General features: G+C 35.0%; 1 protein-coding gene across 1 annotated transcript in view; it reads left to right on the forward strand.

Moving 5' to 3' along the window:
• Positions 1-634: 634 nt before the first annotated feature.
• LOC117930595 overlaps positions 635-14,068 on the forward strand; it is a 64,545-nt gene continuing 51,111 nt past the window's right edge. Inside the window, exons 1-6 of the mRNA XM_034851230.1 lie at positions 635-1,495; positions 5,823-6,066; positions 6,235-6,326; positions 7,481-7,527; positions 7,639-8,089; positions 8,389-8,940. Of these exons, the coding sequence (XP_034707121.1) occupies positions 635-1,495; positions 5,823-6,066; positions 6,235-6,326; positions 7,481-7,527; positions 7,639-8,089; positions 8,389-8,940 (2,247 nt within the window). The remainder of the gene's footprint in view (positions 1,496-5,822; positions 6,067-6,234; positions 6,327-7,480; positions 7,528-7,638; positions 8,090-8,388; positions 8,941-14,068) is intronic.

The raw sequence follows: 14,068 nt of genomic DNA on the forward strand, positions 1-14,068 counted from the left end.
AAGACCATGTTGGACTGGATAAGTTTAACAAGATGCTACTTATAGACTATCATTTCTTTAAAAAAAAAAAAAAAAAAAAGGTGTGGCCACACAAAATAAACTTTTCTGTATTTAACCCGAGAGTCTTATTTTCAAAATGAATTTAATGAATCCTCAAAAACAATTAATGTAGCCCAAGTGGGAGAATGTTGGAAAATTTTTATATGGGCTAACATTAATTGAATAATTTGTATTTGCAAAAACGAGTTAATGGATAGTCTATTCTATAATGAGCCCAATTAACTAGTGATCACATTTTGGATTGGGTTTTGCATCTTTTGAGTAGAAGCTCAGTTGAGTGGCAAGTGTAGGCTATGGGTCTCATTGAAGCCCATTATGGGAGGGCCTAATGAGAATCCAATTTGAGTTATGCTAAGACCCCTTTCTAATCTAAAAAAAAAGGGTTTTCTGTTTTCCCATAGAGCCACCATAGCTATTATCAAGATCATAGAGAGGAAGACTTGGTTACAACAATCAATCACGTTTTTTTTTTATCATGGCTCAAACAAGTATGTTCTTTATAGTGATTTCCTATTGTTAGTATCCTTTAATCATGTATGATTAATCTATGTGATTATGTAAATATTTTTACACCATGTCCATCGATGAGGAAAATCCCAAAGCTGTTGAGCCCCGCAAGGGCTCAGAAACCCTTTCCTCTTCCACCCAAAACCCAGCAACCTGCTGCAAAGCCTTGCTACGCCGAGCTTCAATCTATGGAGTTGCCTTGGGATATTGCATCTCTGCGTCACTCCTTTCCATCATCAACAAATGGGCAGTTATGAGATTCCCATATCCAGGAGCACTTACTGCTCTACGGTACTTCACAAGCGTCGTCGGAGTCCTCATCGGCGGGTGGCTCAAGCTTATAGATCATGGCGGTCTGCACGGCCACACGTTGTGGTGGTTCTTCCTGGCTGCAGTCTTGTTCTACATCTCCATCTTCACCAACAGTGAGCTCCTCCTCCACTCCAACGTTGACACGTTCATCGTGGTAAGGTCAGCTGTCCCCATCTTTGTTGCTGTGGGAGAGACCCTCTTCTTGCACCAGCCATGGTCGTCGGTAAAGACTTGGCTCTCCCTCGCCACCATCTTCGGTGGAAGTGTGCTTTATGTGCTAACAGATAATCAGTTCAGTGTCATGGCGTATAGCTGGGGAGTGGCCTACTTGGTGAGCATGTCCATAGACTTCATTTACATAAAGCATGTGGTTATGAACATAGGTTTAAAGACTTGGGGCCTTGTCCTCTACAATAATCTCAAGGCTCTCGTGTTGTTTCCATTGGAGTTGCTGGTAATGGGAGAGTTGGAGAAGCCTCGGCTGAGGCCGTGGACGAGGGTGATGCCCAGGCGGAGGTTGGAGAGGTGGGCTGTGATGGAGTTTGGAGCTCTTGGGCTTGCTCTTGGTGATGGGTTTGGGCTTGAGTTAGAGCCCAACCCAAGCTTGATGATGGGGGTAGCATCTTCTCAAATAAGTGGGCTGTGAAGGTGATGGGGCCTTAGGCTTGCCCATGGTGGCGGATATGGGCTTAAGTTGGAGCCCAGGTCCAAAGTTGTTCATGAAGGGCCTCATTCCTCCTTAAGCCAATCACTCTCATGGCCCATGTCCATTTCAAGATAGTCCATTAGGCTGCCCAAATTCTTAATAATTCTTTTAAAAAACCTCTAACATCCATAATTAATTAATTCAATCATTCCCTTTTATTTGTTATCTTATTTTATTCCTACCAATTTAGTTAGCTCAACTTAAACACAACTAAAAGATAATTTATTAGGATAGAATATTGTTTTTTAAAACTTAAAATAATTTATATTTTATCTTCGTTGCTTTAGTTATGTCTAATCATCATATATGAAAATTTGTATGTAATTAATTTATGTTGATCTCAATGAATTTTCTACATTCCAAATTTTAAGTCCCATCTTCAAAACTTATGTCCTTTAAAATCACTCTTCAAAAATCCGACTTCCTAAATTAATTTTCAATTTCAAATATCCGACTATTTACTTTCATCCGTTTAGATATTATTCTTGGTATTATTATTATTAGTCCGTATTTATATATTTAATTCTTTTAAAAATTCCAATCACTAAAATTCAATTCTTTAAAAATTCGACTTCCTAAATTAATTTTCGGTTTCAAATATCCGACTATTTACTTTCATCCGTTTAGATATTATCCTTGTTATTATTATTATTAGTCCGTATTTATGTATTTAATTCTTCTAAAAATTTCAATCATTAAAATTCAATTCTTCCAAAAAAAAAAAACCTGACTTCTTAAATTAATTTTCAATCTCAAAATTTCCACTATTCAATTTCACTCATTTAAATATCATGTTTGCTAATTATTATTTATTACTTCATATGTATTTATTTATCCTCTTCTAAGAATCGCATTCATTAAAGTCCAATTCCTTTAAAAATCCCATGTCTCAATTTAATGTTCAATTCTAAAAATTCCACTATTCGTCTAAATGTTATTTTCATCAATTAGAATTATAATATCATACTTATCTAGTTATTTAAAGTCTAATCCTTAAAAAATCCTCCGGCCTAATTCAATTTCTCAATAACTCATCCAAATCTTATTTTCATCATTTAGAATTATAATCTCATACTCATCTAGTTATTTAAAGTCTAAAATCCTTTAAAAAATCCTCTGCCTTAGTTCAATTTTTCAATAACTCGTTCAAATATTATTTTCATCAATTAGAATTATAATCTCATACTTATCTAGTTATTTAAAGTCTAATCCTTCAAAAATCCTTTGCCCTAATTCAATTTCTCAATAACTCGTCCAAATCTTATTTTCATCAATTAGAATTATAATCCCATACTCATCTAGTTATTTAAAGTCTAAAATCCTTTAAAAAATCCTCTGCCTTAATTTAATTTTTCAATGACTCGTTCAAATCTTATTTTCATCAATTAGAATAATAATCTCATACTTATCTAGTTATTTAAAGCCTAATCCTTAAAAAATCCTCGGCCCTAATTCAATTTCTCAATAACTCGTCCAAATCTTATTTTCATCAATTAAAATTATAATCCCATACTCATCTAGTTAGTTAAAGTCTAAAATCCTTTAAAAAATCCTCTGCCTTAATTTAATTTTTCAATGACTCGTTCAAATCTTATTTTCATCAATTAGAATTATAATCTCATACTTATCTAGTTATTTAAAGCCTAATTCTTAAAAAATCCTCGGCCCTAATTCAATTTCTCAATAACTCGTCCAAATCTTATTTTCATCAATTAGAATTATAATCTCATACTCATCTAGTTATTTAAAGTCTAAAATCCTTTTAAAAAATCCTCTGCCTTAATTTAATTTTTCAATGACTCGTTCAAATCTTATTTTCATCAATTATAATTATAATCTCATACTTATCTAGTTATTTAAAGCCTAATCCTTCAAAAATCCTCAGCCCCAATTCAATTTCTCAATAACTCGTCCAAATCTTATTTTCATCAATTAGAATTATAATCCCATACTCATCTAGTTATTTAAAGTCTAAATCCTTCAAAAATCCAATGTCTTAATTTAATTTTTCAATGACTCGTTCAAATCTTATTTTCATCAATTAGAATTATAATCTCATACTCATCTAGTTATTTAAAGTCTAATCCTTCAAAAATCCTCTGCCCTAATTCAATTTTTCAAATAACTCGTTCAAATCTTATTCTCATCAATTAGAATTATAATCCTATACCCATATAGTTATTTAAAGTCTGATTCTTCGAAAATCTAATGTCTTAATCTAATATTTCAATAATTCGTTTAAATCTTATTTTCATCGAATAGAATCATTATCCCTTATTTATCTAGTTATTTAAAGTTCGATCTTTCAAAAATCTAATGACTTAATTTAATTTTTCAATAATTCGTTTAAATGTTATTTTTGTTAATCAGAATTCTTATCCCATATCTATTTATTTATTTAAGGTCCAATTCTTCAAAAATCCAACGTCCTAATTTAATTTTCAATCTTAAAAATTCAACTACTCATTTTCTATTTGTTTAAAATATTGTTTCCGTCAAATAGCATTATTATTCCATATTTATTTATTTATTCTAATCGTTAAAGTTTAATTCTTCAGAACCCGACTTCCAAATCTAATTTCCAATCTCAAAAGCTCCACCGTTCGTATACCGCCGTTTAATGATCATTCTCGTTATTAATGTTATCCCAACTATTTACTTATTCAGTTATTCATATGCCAAAGATCTCATCTCTAAATAAATTCTTAAGTTTTCAATCTCTAAATTCACATCTTCAATCTCTAAAATTCCATATTTCGCAATTATTTACCTAATTTTTATTATTTCGCCATCGTTGTTATTCCCTTCTTTCGCCTACCTACTCATCCACTTATCCACTCATTTAAAATCCCAAACTCTCAAATCGTTTTCAAAATTCCGATCTCGTTCAAATTCAATTTCTAAAATTCTCGTTTTCATATTCAACCTCTAAAAGTCTGATATTCAAATAATCTCCAAAACTCCAATTTTCAAATAATCTGTAAGACTCCGATTTTCAAATGAATTTCAAAAATCCAGTTTTCCTTCAAACAATTTTAATCCCTGTTCGGTGATGCATGTGATGTGTTTCGTGCTCTATATTGTGCACTGACTCTGTTTTTATGGTAGCGCATTGCTCGTCCGTGGCCCAAGTACGCATCCATTTCTATTCTGGTCATTCTCTATGCATGTTCTGATTCCCATATGCACATAATCGACTTGAGTATCCATTGATTTTCCTATTGATTGCCACGTCAGCTTCATTTTATTAGTAGAGACTTGACTTTAGGGACTTAGAGGGGTGCTACGGTCTTTACCGTACCTTCCCGACAAGTAACCTGACCCTCGAACCCGATCCGGTTTTTCGTAGATCACCTTTTACAAAATAAGGAGTCACACTTAGGGTTTTCTTTCTTATTTTGTTTACCCTTTTAAAAAAAATAAAACAAAAATAAGTGGCAACTCCAAGTCATTTTTCCTAATCAATAAAATCATTTTCTCAAAAATAAAAATTGAGCTCGCCATCGAGTGGGAAACACATGAGCCGAACTGCGGGGTCCACACATATCTATTTATACTTGAAAACCTTTGTATATAATTATATATGAAGAGTTCTTTGATTTTGAAACATTCCAAAAAGCCTTTTTAGAATAGAAGGTGGAGTGAGAAATGAATTTGGAAAACAAAATGATGTGGGGGAGGGGTGGTCTGAACGTCCAAGGGGTGCATTCTCCTATTTTGTGAACTTTTTCGATCTGATTTTCTGCTATGTTCAGTTTTGATTCACATGTTAGCCATTCCAAAAGCTTTACCAATTTATAGATGTACACTTACCTCGAATTTGATGGCTTTGAAGTGATTCGAAGTCAAGTTTGATAAAGTCCAAAGTCAACTTGAGAATGATACTATCTAAGAAAGTAAGTCGCATGTAATGAGGAAGAAATGTAACAAATTTGTCAACTAAACCTAATACATCAATAGAAATTTTAATTATTATGACCAAATATATATGAACCAACAAGATTGATCAAATTTGAAAGAAGAGACAAAGAATATAGGGGTTCAAATTTTGATCCTTTCACTTGAATATTCGAAAATCTGAATTTGGCAATTCTGTACGCTCCATTTGATTTTGGACATATAAAGTATTTGGGAATGCAAATGTTTTCTTTTTCTTTCTTTCACTTGAATATCCTGTTATGTCTAGTTATTCAGAGCATATGGTTATATTACTAATGCTACAGAATCATTTCTGCAGGTTGCATTTCCTAGCTTGGAGGACTTGGATATCTCCAACCTAGATAATGTGGAAAAGATATGGCACAATCATGAGTTTATTGCAGATTCCTTAGGAAATCTAAAAAGATTGTCTGTACAGTCCTGTCAAAAACTGCGGAACATTATTCCTTCCAATATGCTGAAGAGGCTACAGAGTCTACAAATTCTGAAGATAGTGGACTCTAATTCAGTGGAAGACGTTTTTGATCTGGAAGCCATAGATAGTAAGGAAAGTCATGATATTCCTTCCCTTCAGTTGCGAGAATTGTGTTTAGATAATCTAAAGAATCTCAAGCGTGTATGGAATAAGGCTCCTCAAGGACTTCTAACCTATCACAACTTAAAGTCCGTACAAGTTTCTCATTGTCCAAGTCTTAAAATTCCTTTTCCAGGTTTTGTGGTGAGAAGCCTTCTGCAAGTTAAAGAAGTAGATATGAACTCTGGTGGAGTGGAGGAAATTGTTGCACATGAAGATGTAGCCAAAGTAGTGTCCATGTTCTTATTCCCTGAAGTGACCCATCTGACAAATTCCTGTCTAAAAGAACTTGAATGTTTCTATCTTGGAATGCATACTTTGGAGTGGCCAATGTTAAAGACACTGGAGGTGGAAAGTTGTGGAAGTCTGGAGATGTTGGCTTCTAAACTTGATAAACCAGTTGAACAACCCAAATTCTTTGATTTTGTCTCAAGTTTCATATCCTGGAAGTTTTCTAATTAAAACTTTATGTTAAAGCCATGCCACTTGAGCCATTCCAATTCTGATCTATGATATTATTTTGAATGCCATAATTTATGATTTGAAGTAGTCAAACAATACATTGATTTTATCATTTTGAGAAGTCAAGTTTTGTTGATTTACAACAAATGTTTTGAATAGCTATATATATATATTATAATGTTTAAAAGAAAACAAGTGCATGCATTGCATGGTTAATTAGTCAATTTATTATAAATTTGGTGCGCCAATAAATGAAATTTATGATAGTTTTGTTAATAATATAACATGAATAAAGTCGACCATGGTTGTCAAGTTAAGAAAAGCTTTTTATATATTACATTTTTTTATTTGAAAAATATTAAAAAGAACAAGTCCAATTCAAAATCACATTTTTTTTTTCAGAAAAAGAATAAAAATAACAATTCCAATAAGGACTTGTGAAAATTTTCTAATTCCAAGTTTGATATTTGCTTAGTTTCTTAAGAATTTATGTTAAAAGTCATCTTACTTTAATAATTTAAAGACTGCAATCTATTATCTTATTAATCTATTTGAATGGTGAAAGGCCTTCCAAAGTGTAGCTCAAGTGATTGCATACTCTAGTAATGAACACAAAGTTTAAATGGTATAGGATACAGGGATGAGCCCATAATACACAAAGTTTGCTTCAATCGAAATCAAAATAAATGTCTTGCTACTTAGATAGATTCCTTATTGTAATAAAAAATTGGCTTGTTAAAACATTACTACATAGAATTTTTAATAGAGAACTTTTTACTAGGGAGAATTACTTGATTGTAATTAAATCAGGATTTTTTTCCTCTTTTTCCCCGTAATAAATATTTGGTAGGGAATGTATTTTTTTGGGAATTGGACCACCACTTTTGCAATTGATATAATCATCTATCGCGTATTTGCAGGTTGCGTTCCCTATATTGCGGTACTTGAATCTCTCTCTCAAGTTGAAGTAAATACAGGATCTTCAACCTTTATTTGGGGCCTTCTCTAATCTAAGGATCCTAATAATTGAGAACTGCCCATTTCTTTCCAATGTTTTGTCATCCAATTTTGCGCAAAGCTTAAGCAATTTAAGAGAGCTTACTGTGAAAAAATGTGACCTACTTGAAGAAGTATTTGATCTTAATGGACTTGATGATGCTGACAATGAACATGTTGAGATACTCTCAAAGTTAGAAGAACTGAGCTTAATCGATCTACCTATGTGGAGATATATATGCAACAACAGCCCTCGACAATTTTCGTGCTTCAAGAACTTGGAATCGGTGCGGGTGAAGCAGTGTGACAGCTTGATGTATCTTTTTTCAGCTTCCATGGCATTGGGTGTTGTCAAACTCAAACACTTGCACATAGAAAATTGCTCTATGATAGAAGAAATTGTCATTGCAGAAAACGGAGCTACAGACAAGATCACTTTTCGTCAGATAACCCAAATTTCACTTCTATCTTTGCCCAACCTCACAAGTTTCTATCTAAGAACACAGAATCTGGGGGTGCTCTTCAATGAAGAGGTTAGCATGTCTCTTAGTTATTAATCTTCCACATCTTCTGCGTTTTGGTGTTTTTTTTTTTTTTTTTGTTTTGTTTATTTAACACTGTATTCGTAATCAATTAATTTTTTTCAGGAAAAATATTTAAGTAATTGCTAAGAAGATGAAGCATTAATGAATGCAAATGTTTTCTTTTATTTATTTATTTCTTCTAGCTTTGTGTTCTTTTCATGTTTACCTTCTATGTCCTATTTCCTATCATGTTGTGATATTAACAAATTTATAGGTATTTTATTAACATGATGGGATGGACTCTGCAGGTTGCATTCCCTAAATTGGAGTTCTTGTATGCCACCGGCCTGGATAACGTGAAAAAAATATGGCAAAACCAACTGTTTGCAAATAATTCCTTCAGCAAACTGAAGGAAATGAAGGTAGAAAATTGCAATGAACTGCAGAATATTTTGACATCCAAGAATTGGTTGCCAAGTCTAGAGTCTCTTACAATAGACAGCTGTGATGAATTAAAAGTGGTTTTTGATTTGGAAGTGATAAATATTCCGGAAGATGTAACAGACAGTCAGCCGAGTCAATTAGGTTTAGATGATTTACAGAACATAGAGCATATGTGCAACTGTGGCAGCTTTAAAATGCTTTTCTCGCTTTACACAGAACCTGAAGGAATAAAAGAAATCATCAGGCAGGGAGAAGGAGCTGAAGAGATTATTGATAAGATCGAGTTTCCTGAATTAAGGTCTCTTTCACTTGAATCTTTGCCCAGCCTAGCAAGTTTCTATCCAGGAAGCCATACTCTCAGAAGGCTTGGTCTGGGAGACCATGATATCCTTACTCCAGTGCTCTTCAGCGAAAAGGTCAGTTGTCTCTTAGATTTCCTTTTCTTCTCATCTTATAACAATTTTCCCTTCAGCACCTGATTTAGAACAAAGTTTTGAAAGAAAAGAATTTCATGAATGAATAGATAGAGGAAACTACATTTCAGTATTTCATTTCCTTATCTTTTTTCACAGTGGGAAGAACCTAAAATATGACAGAATTTTCATCAAAACTTGTTTCTCAAGCAGTGATAAAACTAATGCCAGGACTCTAGCCCAAGCTGGCTTGATGTATCATTGGCCAGTTATCTAACAACTTAGGCAGCTGAGTCAAATTGGAATCAAAGCCTTGTTTTCCAAACGATCATGAGTTGTCATTATACCCCTAATGATTGGTAGCTTAACATTGTTGGCTACTTGGCCTGATGCACATATGGTATCGAATTATTACATTTTAGCTCATGCTGGCTGGATAAATTCTTGATCAATTACTTAACAACTTAAAATTTTAGGTTGGTAGCTTGACAGCCAAAAATATAGATAAACTTTTTTAATCAATTTTTCCTAATTTCTTTGAAAGGATGCACACTTCATAAATCAACTTGAGAATGTGCAATATGAGAAGAAAATTACACCAAGCTATGAAATTGGGTATCTGAAGTATCATAATATTAGTAGCTAATGTTAGTAATAGAAAATTTTTACTCTAGCTTCCAAAAACAGAGCTGTGTTTGTGTTCACTTGGACTATCCCATGAGTGATGACTTAGGTGGGCACCCCTTCAAACAAGGAATTTAGAGAAACCAAGTAGAAAATTTATATTCTAGCTAACTCATTATACCTCAATGCGCCACTAATCACTAAGATTTAACAAATTTGAATGAGAGTCATCCAAAGAAGTGATTTGAATTTGGATCATCTGATTTCATCATTTGAAAATTTTACAATTTGGCAAGTTTTAGGACTCCACTTGATTTTTGAAATATGAGGTTATAATGACCCACACTTAACGATATAGATATTATCCGCTCTAGGTCCAAGGGAGTCCTCACAGCTTTCAAAAGTGTCAACAAGGTTAAGGAAAGTTCATACTTATATAGTGTTAAGAGTTTTCTCCCTTATCTGATGTGGGTTATCACAATCAACCCCTCCCATTCCTCATGCAAACACAATATTCTCGTTGTATCCCATGGGACTGTGGGATTAAACAAACAAACATCCTTCACAGGGTCAAACAAACCCCCACACTAAAATCGGGGATAGACTCTAATACCATTTGTAATTACTGTACCTAACCATATGGATATTGTCTGCTCTTTTAGGCTCAAAGGGGCCCTCACAACTTTAAAACTCTTTTGTAAGGTTAAGAAGAGTTCATACTTATATAGTGTCAAAAACTTTCTTTCTCATCTGCATGGTTAGGTGTGGATCATTACAAATGGTATCGGAGCTTATCCTCGATCCCATGTGGGAGTTTGTTTGGTCCTATAAGGGATGTTTGTCTATTTACCCCGCAATCCTGAGGGACACAACAAGGAAGTTGTTTTTGCACGGGGGGCTTAATTGTGATGTCCCACTTTAGATAAGAGAAAAAGTTTCTGACAATATATAAGTATGAACTCTTCTTAACCTTGTAAATACATTTTAAAGTTGTGAGAACCCTTTTGAGCTTAGAGCGAACAATATCTACACAATTAGGTACAGGTTGTTACAAAGACATTGAACTAAGGAAGTGTTTTCTTTTACTATCTATTTTAATATCAAACTCAAAAGTTTCCACTTGGGAATGGTAATTGCTGAAAGAATGGGAGGTTGAAAATTGTGATAAATCGGAAATATTGGCTTCTAAACTTGATAACATGATTCAGCCATCCCTCATCTTTGTTGTAAGGCTCAAACACCTTTGAACTTTTCCTTATCGCATAGTCATCTAGCTCTTCAAAGATTATGTTAAAGCATTGCCTATCTATGGTTTATGAACCTCATTAAAAAATTCTACTATTAAAAAAAATACCTTGATTTGATCATTCCATCATTTTATTTATATTGATTTATAGTGAGTGTTTTCATAGTTAGAAACCTCTTTGAATGTTTAAAAGAATGGATGCTTGAATTGCATTGCATGGTTGATTTAGTCATTATTCTATGCACTTCTGGCAATATGAGTTGACAAGAAAGTAGGAAACATGAACAATAGTAGGTCATGATACTTTTATTATGATTTAACATGAATACAAAAAAATTTCAATGTAAGGAGATCACGGTTTTTGATAATAAAAAAAAAAATACACAAAAATTTTGAAAAAACATGAAAATGAAGCAACTCAAGGTGAGTAGAATGCCATTTGCCATTAGAGCACATGGAATAACGTTTAAGTGCTTAATCTTTATTTTCTTTAAGTATTCATCAATCGTGAGTTTAATTTAAAAGGTCAAAAGTTCTTAAAGTTTGTAAGGACATATTTGGTAGTAGTTTTGGTAAAAATGCTTTTTTACTTATAATCTTTTTATTTTTTATTTGATAAGTAAACCAGAAATTCATTAAAGAAGAGGCAAAAAGCCACACAACATACAGGTGGTATACAAGGTGGCTAAGGCCTCTAAAACAAAAAACCAAGAGAGACTCACCACCCCTTAAGTCGATGCTAACCACTCCAAAAAGCCTATAAGGAAGAGTGACTCCTCATCTATATACAATCTAGCCCAGCTCCATAAATTACAAACAAAAAAATTCTTGAGTTTCTGGATATTCAACACACCCCTCTTAAAGGCTAATCTATTCCTCTCCTTTCAAACCATCCAAAAAATACACAACGAGATGGATTTCCAAACCTTTTTCCCTTTCTTCCCCACAAAAGGGCCCCTCCAGCTAATTAAGACCTCCTTTACAGTTTCTGGAAAGACCCACTTAACATCTACTAACCCAAGAACAATATCCTACAGGACTCTGACCACTATACAGTGTATAAGAATATGATTTACATTTTTTTCTTCACAACCACACAAAAAACAACAATTTGGGAGTTGTAACCCTCTTTTCTGGAGCCTATCAAGAGTAAGCACCTTTCCCCACGTCGCCTCCCAAGCGAAGAAAGCGACTTTGGTTAGAACTCTATCGACCCAGATACACCTTGAAGGGAAAGCGGTGTCATTAGGATTCACTAGCAGGCTATACACTTTCTTGATCTTGAATTGTCCATTTCTTCCTCCCTTCCAAAAAACTAAGTCTTCCTTTAAAGAAGGCCTATGACCCCTCAAAACATGGATCAAGTCTCCTACCATATCCAACTCCCAATCATTTAAGTGCCTCACAAAAATTAGATTCCAACCTCCTCGACCAGAATTTTGGTCCCACATTTCCTCCACAATTGCATTCCTATGAGCAGCCATGACGAAGAGGTGGGGGAAAAAATGAGACAGCGTTGTACCAGTACACCAAATATTTGTCCAGAATCCAATTTTGGTACCCTTACCAGCTAAGAACACCATATTATCCCAGCACCAAGCAGATTCTTTCAAGATCTCCTTCCAAACCCCTACTCCAACTGCCCCGTTGGCCTTCTTTGTCCTCCATCCAAGACCCTCTTGCCCATACTTCGTCATGATTACTTGTTTCCAAAGATTGTCTTTTTCACAAGCATACCTCTATATCCACTTACTTAGCAAGGCTTTGTTCAACAGGGCTAGCTTTCTTAGGCCTAGCCCCCCCTTATTCTTATCCGTACAAACCATCTCCAATTTAACATGATGGGTTTTCACTTCCAAGTCCCCCCCTCCCCCCCCCACCCCAACAGGAAGTCCCTTTGCACTTTCTCTAACCTTCTAGCAACAATCTTGGGCATCCGAAAAAGAGACATTTGGTAGATTGGCATGCTAGCCAAAGTGCTTTTTATGAAGGTAATTCTCCTTATTTTGGAAATATACTGTTGTTTCCAAAGCGCAAGTCTCCTCCTCACTCTCTCTTCCACCCCATCCCACACAAAGGTAGCCTTATTAGGAGCCCCTAAGGGCAGCCCCAAGTATTAGGAGGGCAAGGATCCCACCCTGCATCCTAACTCCACTGCCAACTCTTCAACCTCATCCGCCCCACCAACTGGGATGATTTCACTTTTGGCCAAGTTAATCCTTAGATCTGAAGCAGCTTCAAACCAGAATAAGATTCAACTTAAATGAGTTAGGTGCTCTTTGCTAGCCTCACATAACACAATTGTATCATTAGCAAAGAATAAATGGGAGATGTTCATAGGGGATCTTCTACCACCCCGAATGCTACATCCTGATAGGAATCCCCCCTCAACAGCTCTCCTAATGAGAACATCCAACACTTCCATTCCCATCACAAAGAGGTAAGGAGATAGGGGATCTCATTGTCTAAGCCCCTTGGAGCTTGGGAAAAAGCCAGTTGGAACCCCATTAACTAGTATTGAAAATTTGGCTGACGATAAGCAACTCCACATCTACCCCAACCACTTTGACCCAAAGCCCATTTTTTGCAATACCTTTAACAAAAACTGCCAGTTGATGCTATCATAGGCTTTCTCTATATCCAATTTGCAAATGAGCCCCTTCTCTTTTCTTTTCTGCCACGAGTCTATCACCTCATTTTCAATTAAAGAAGCATCAAGGATTTGTCTTCCCATCATAAAGGCATTCTGGGCAGGGGAAACCACCTTTTCTACCACTTTCTTGAGCCTATTAGCTAGCACTTTAGCCAACAATTTATAGAGCCCCCCCCAAAAGGCTAATAGGTCTAAAGTCTCCCAGGTACTCAACCCCACCTTTCTTAGGAATCAGGACCAGGAAAGTGTTATTGAGACTCTTAAGAAAAGAACTATGCTCGTGGAATTCCTTAAACATTTCCATAATCTCCTCTTTAGCGAAGTCCCAACAGCTTTGCCAAAAGGCCACAGTAAAGCCATCCAACCCAGGGGCTTTTTCCCCATTCATCTCCATTAAGGTCGAATGAACCCCAGCCTCTGAAAAGGAATCTCCAAATTCTTCGCTTCTTGCTGATTGATTTGATCTAGCTGAAGTCTCCCAATATCCGCCTTCCATCCCATATCTTTTGAAAGCGACTACTGGAAAGCATTAGCAATTCCTTCCCTCACTTCCTGCTCATCTGAAAGCCACTCCCCATTAATCTTAACTCTGTCCAGGGAGTTGTTTC

The sequence above is a fragment of the Vitis riparia genome, chromosome 14 (genome assembly GCF_004353265.1).
Source record: "Vitis riparia cultivar Riparia Gloire de Montpellier isolate 1030 chromosome 14, EGFV_Vit.rip_1.0, whole genome shotgun sequence".
Taxonomy (NCBI): domain Eukaryota; kingdom Viridiplantae; phylum Streptophyta; class Magnoliopsida; order Vitales; family Vitaceae; genus Vitis; species Vitis riparia.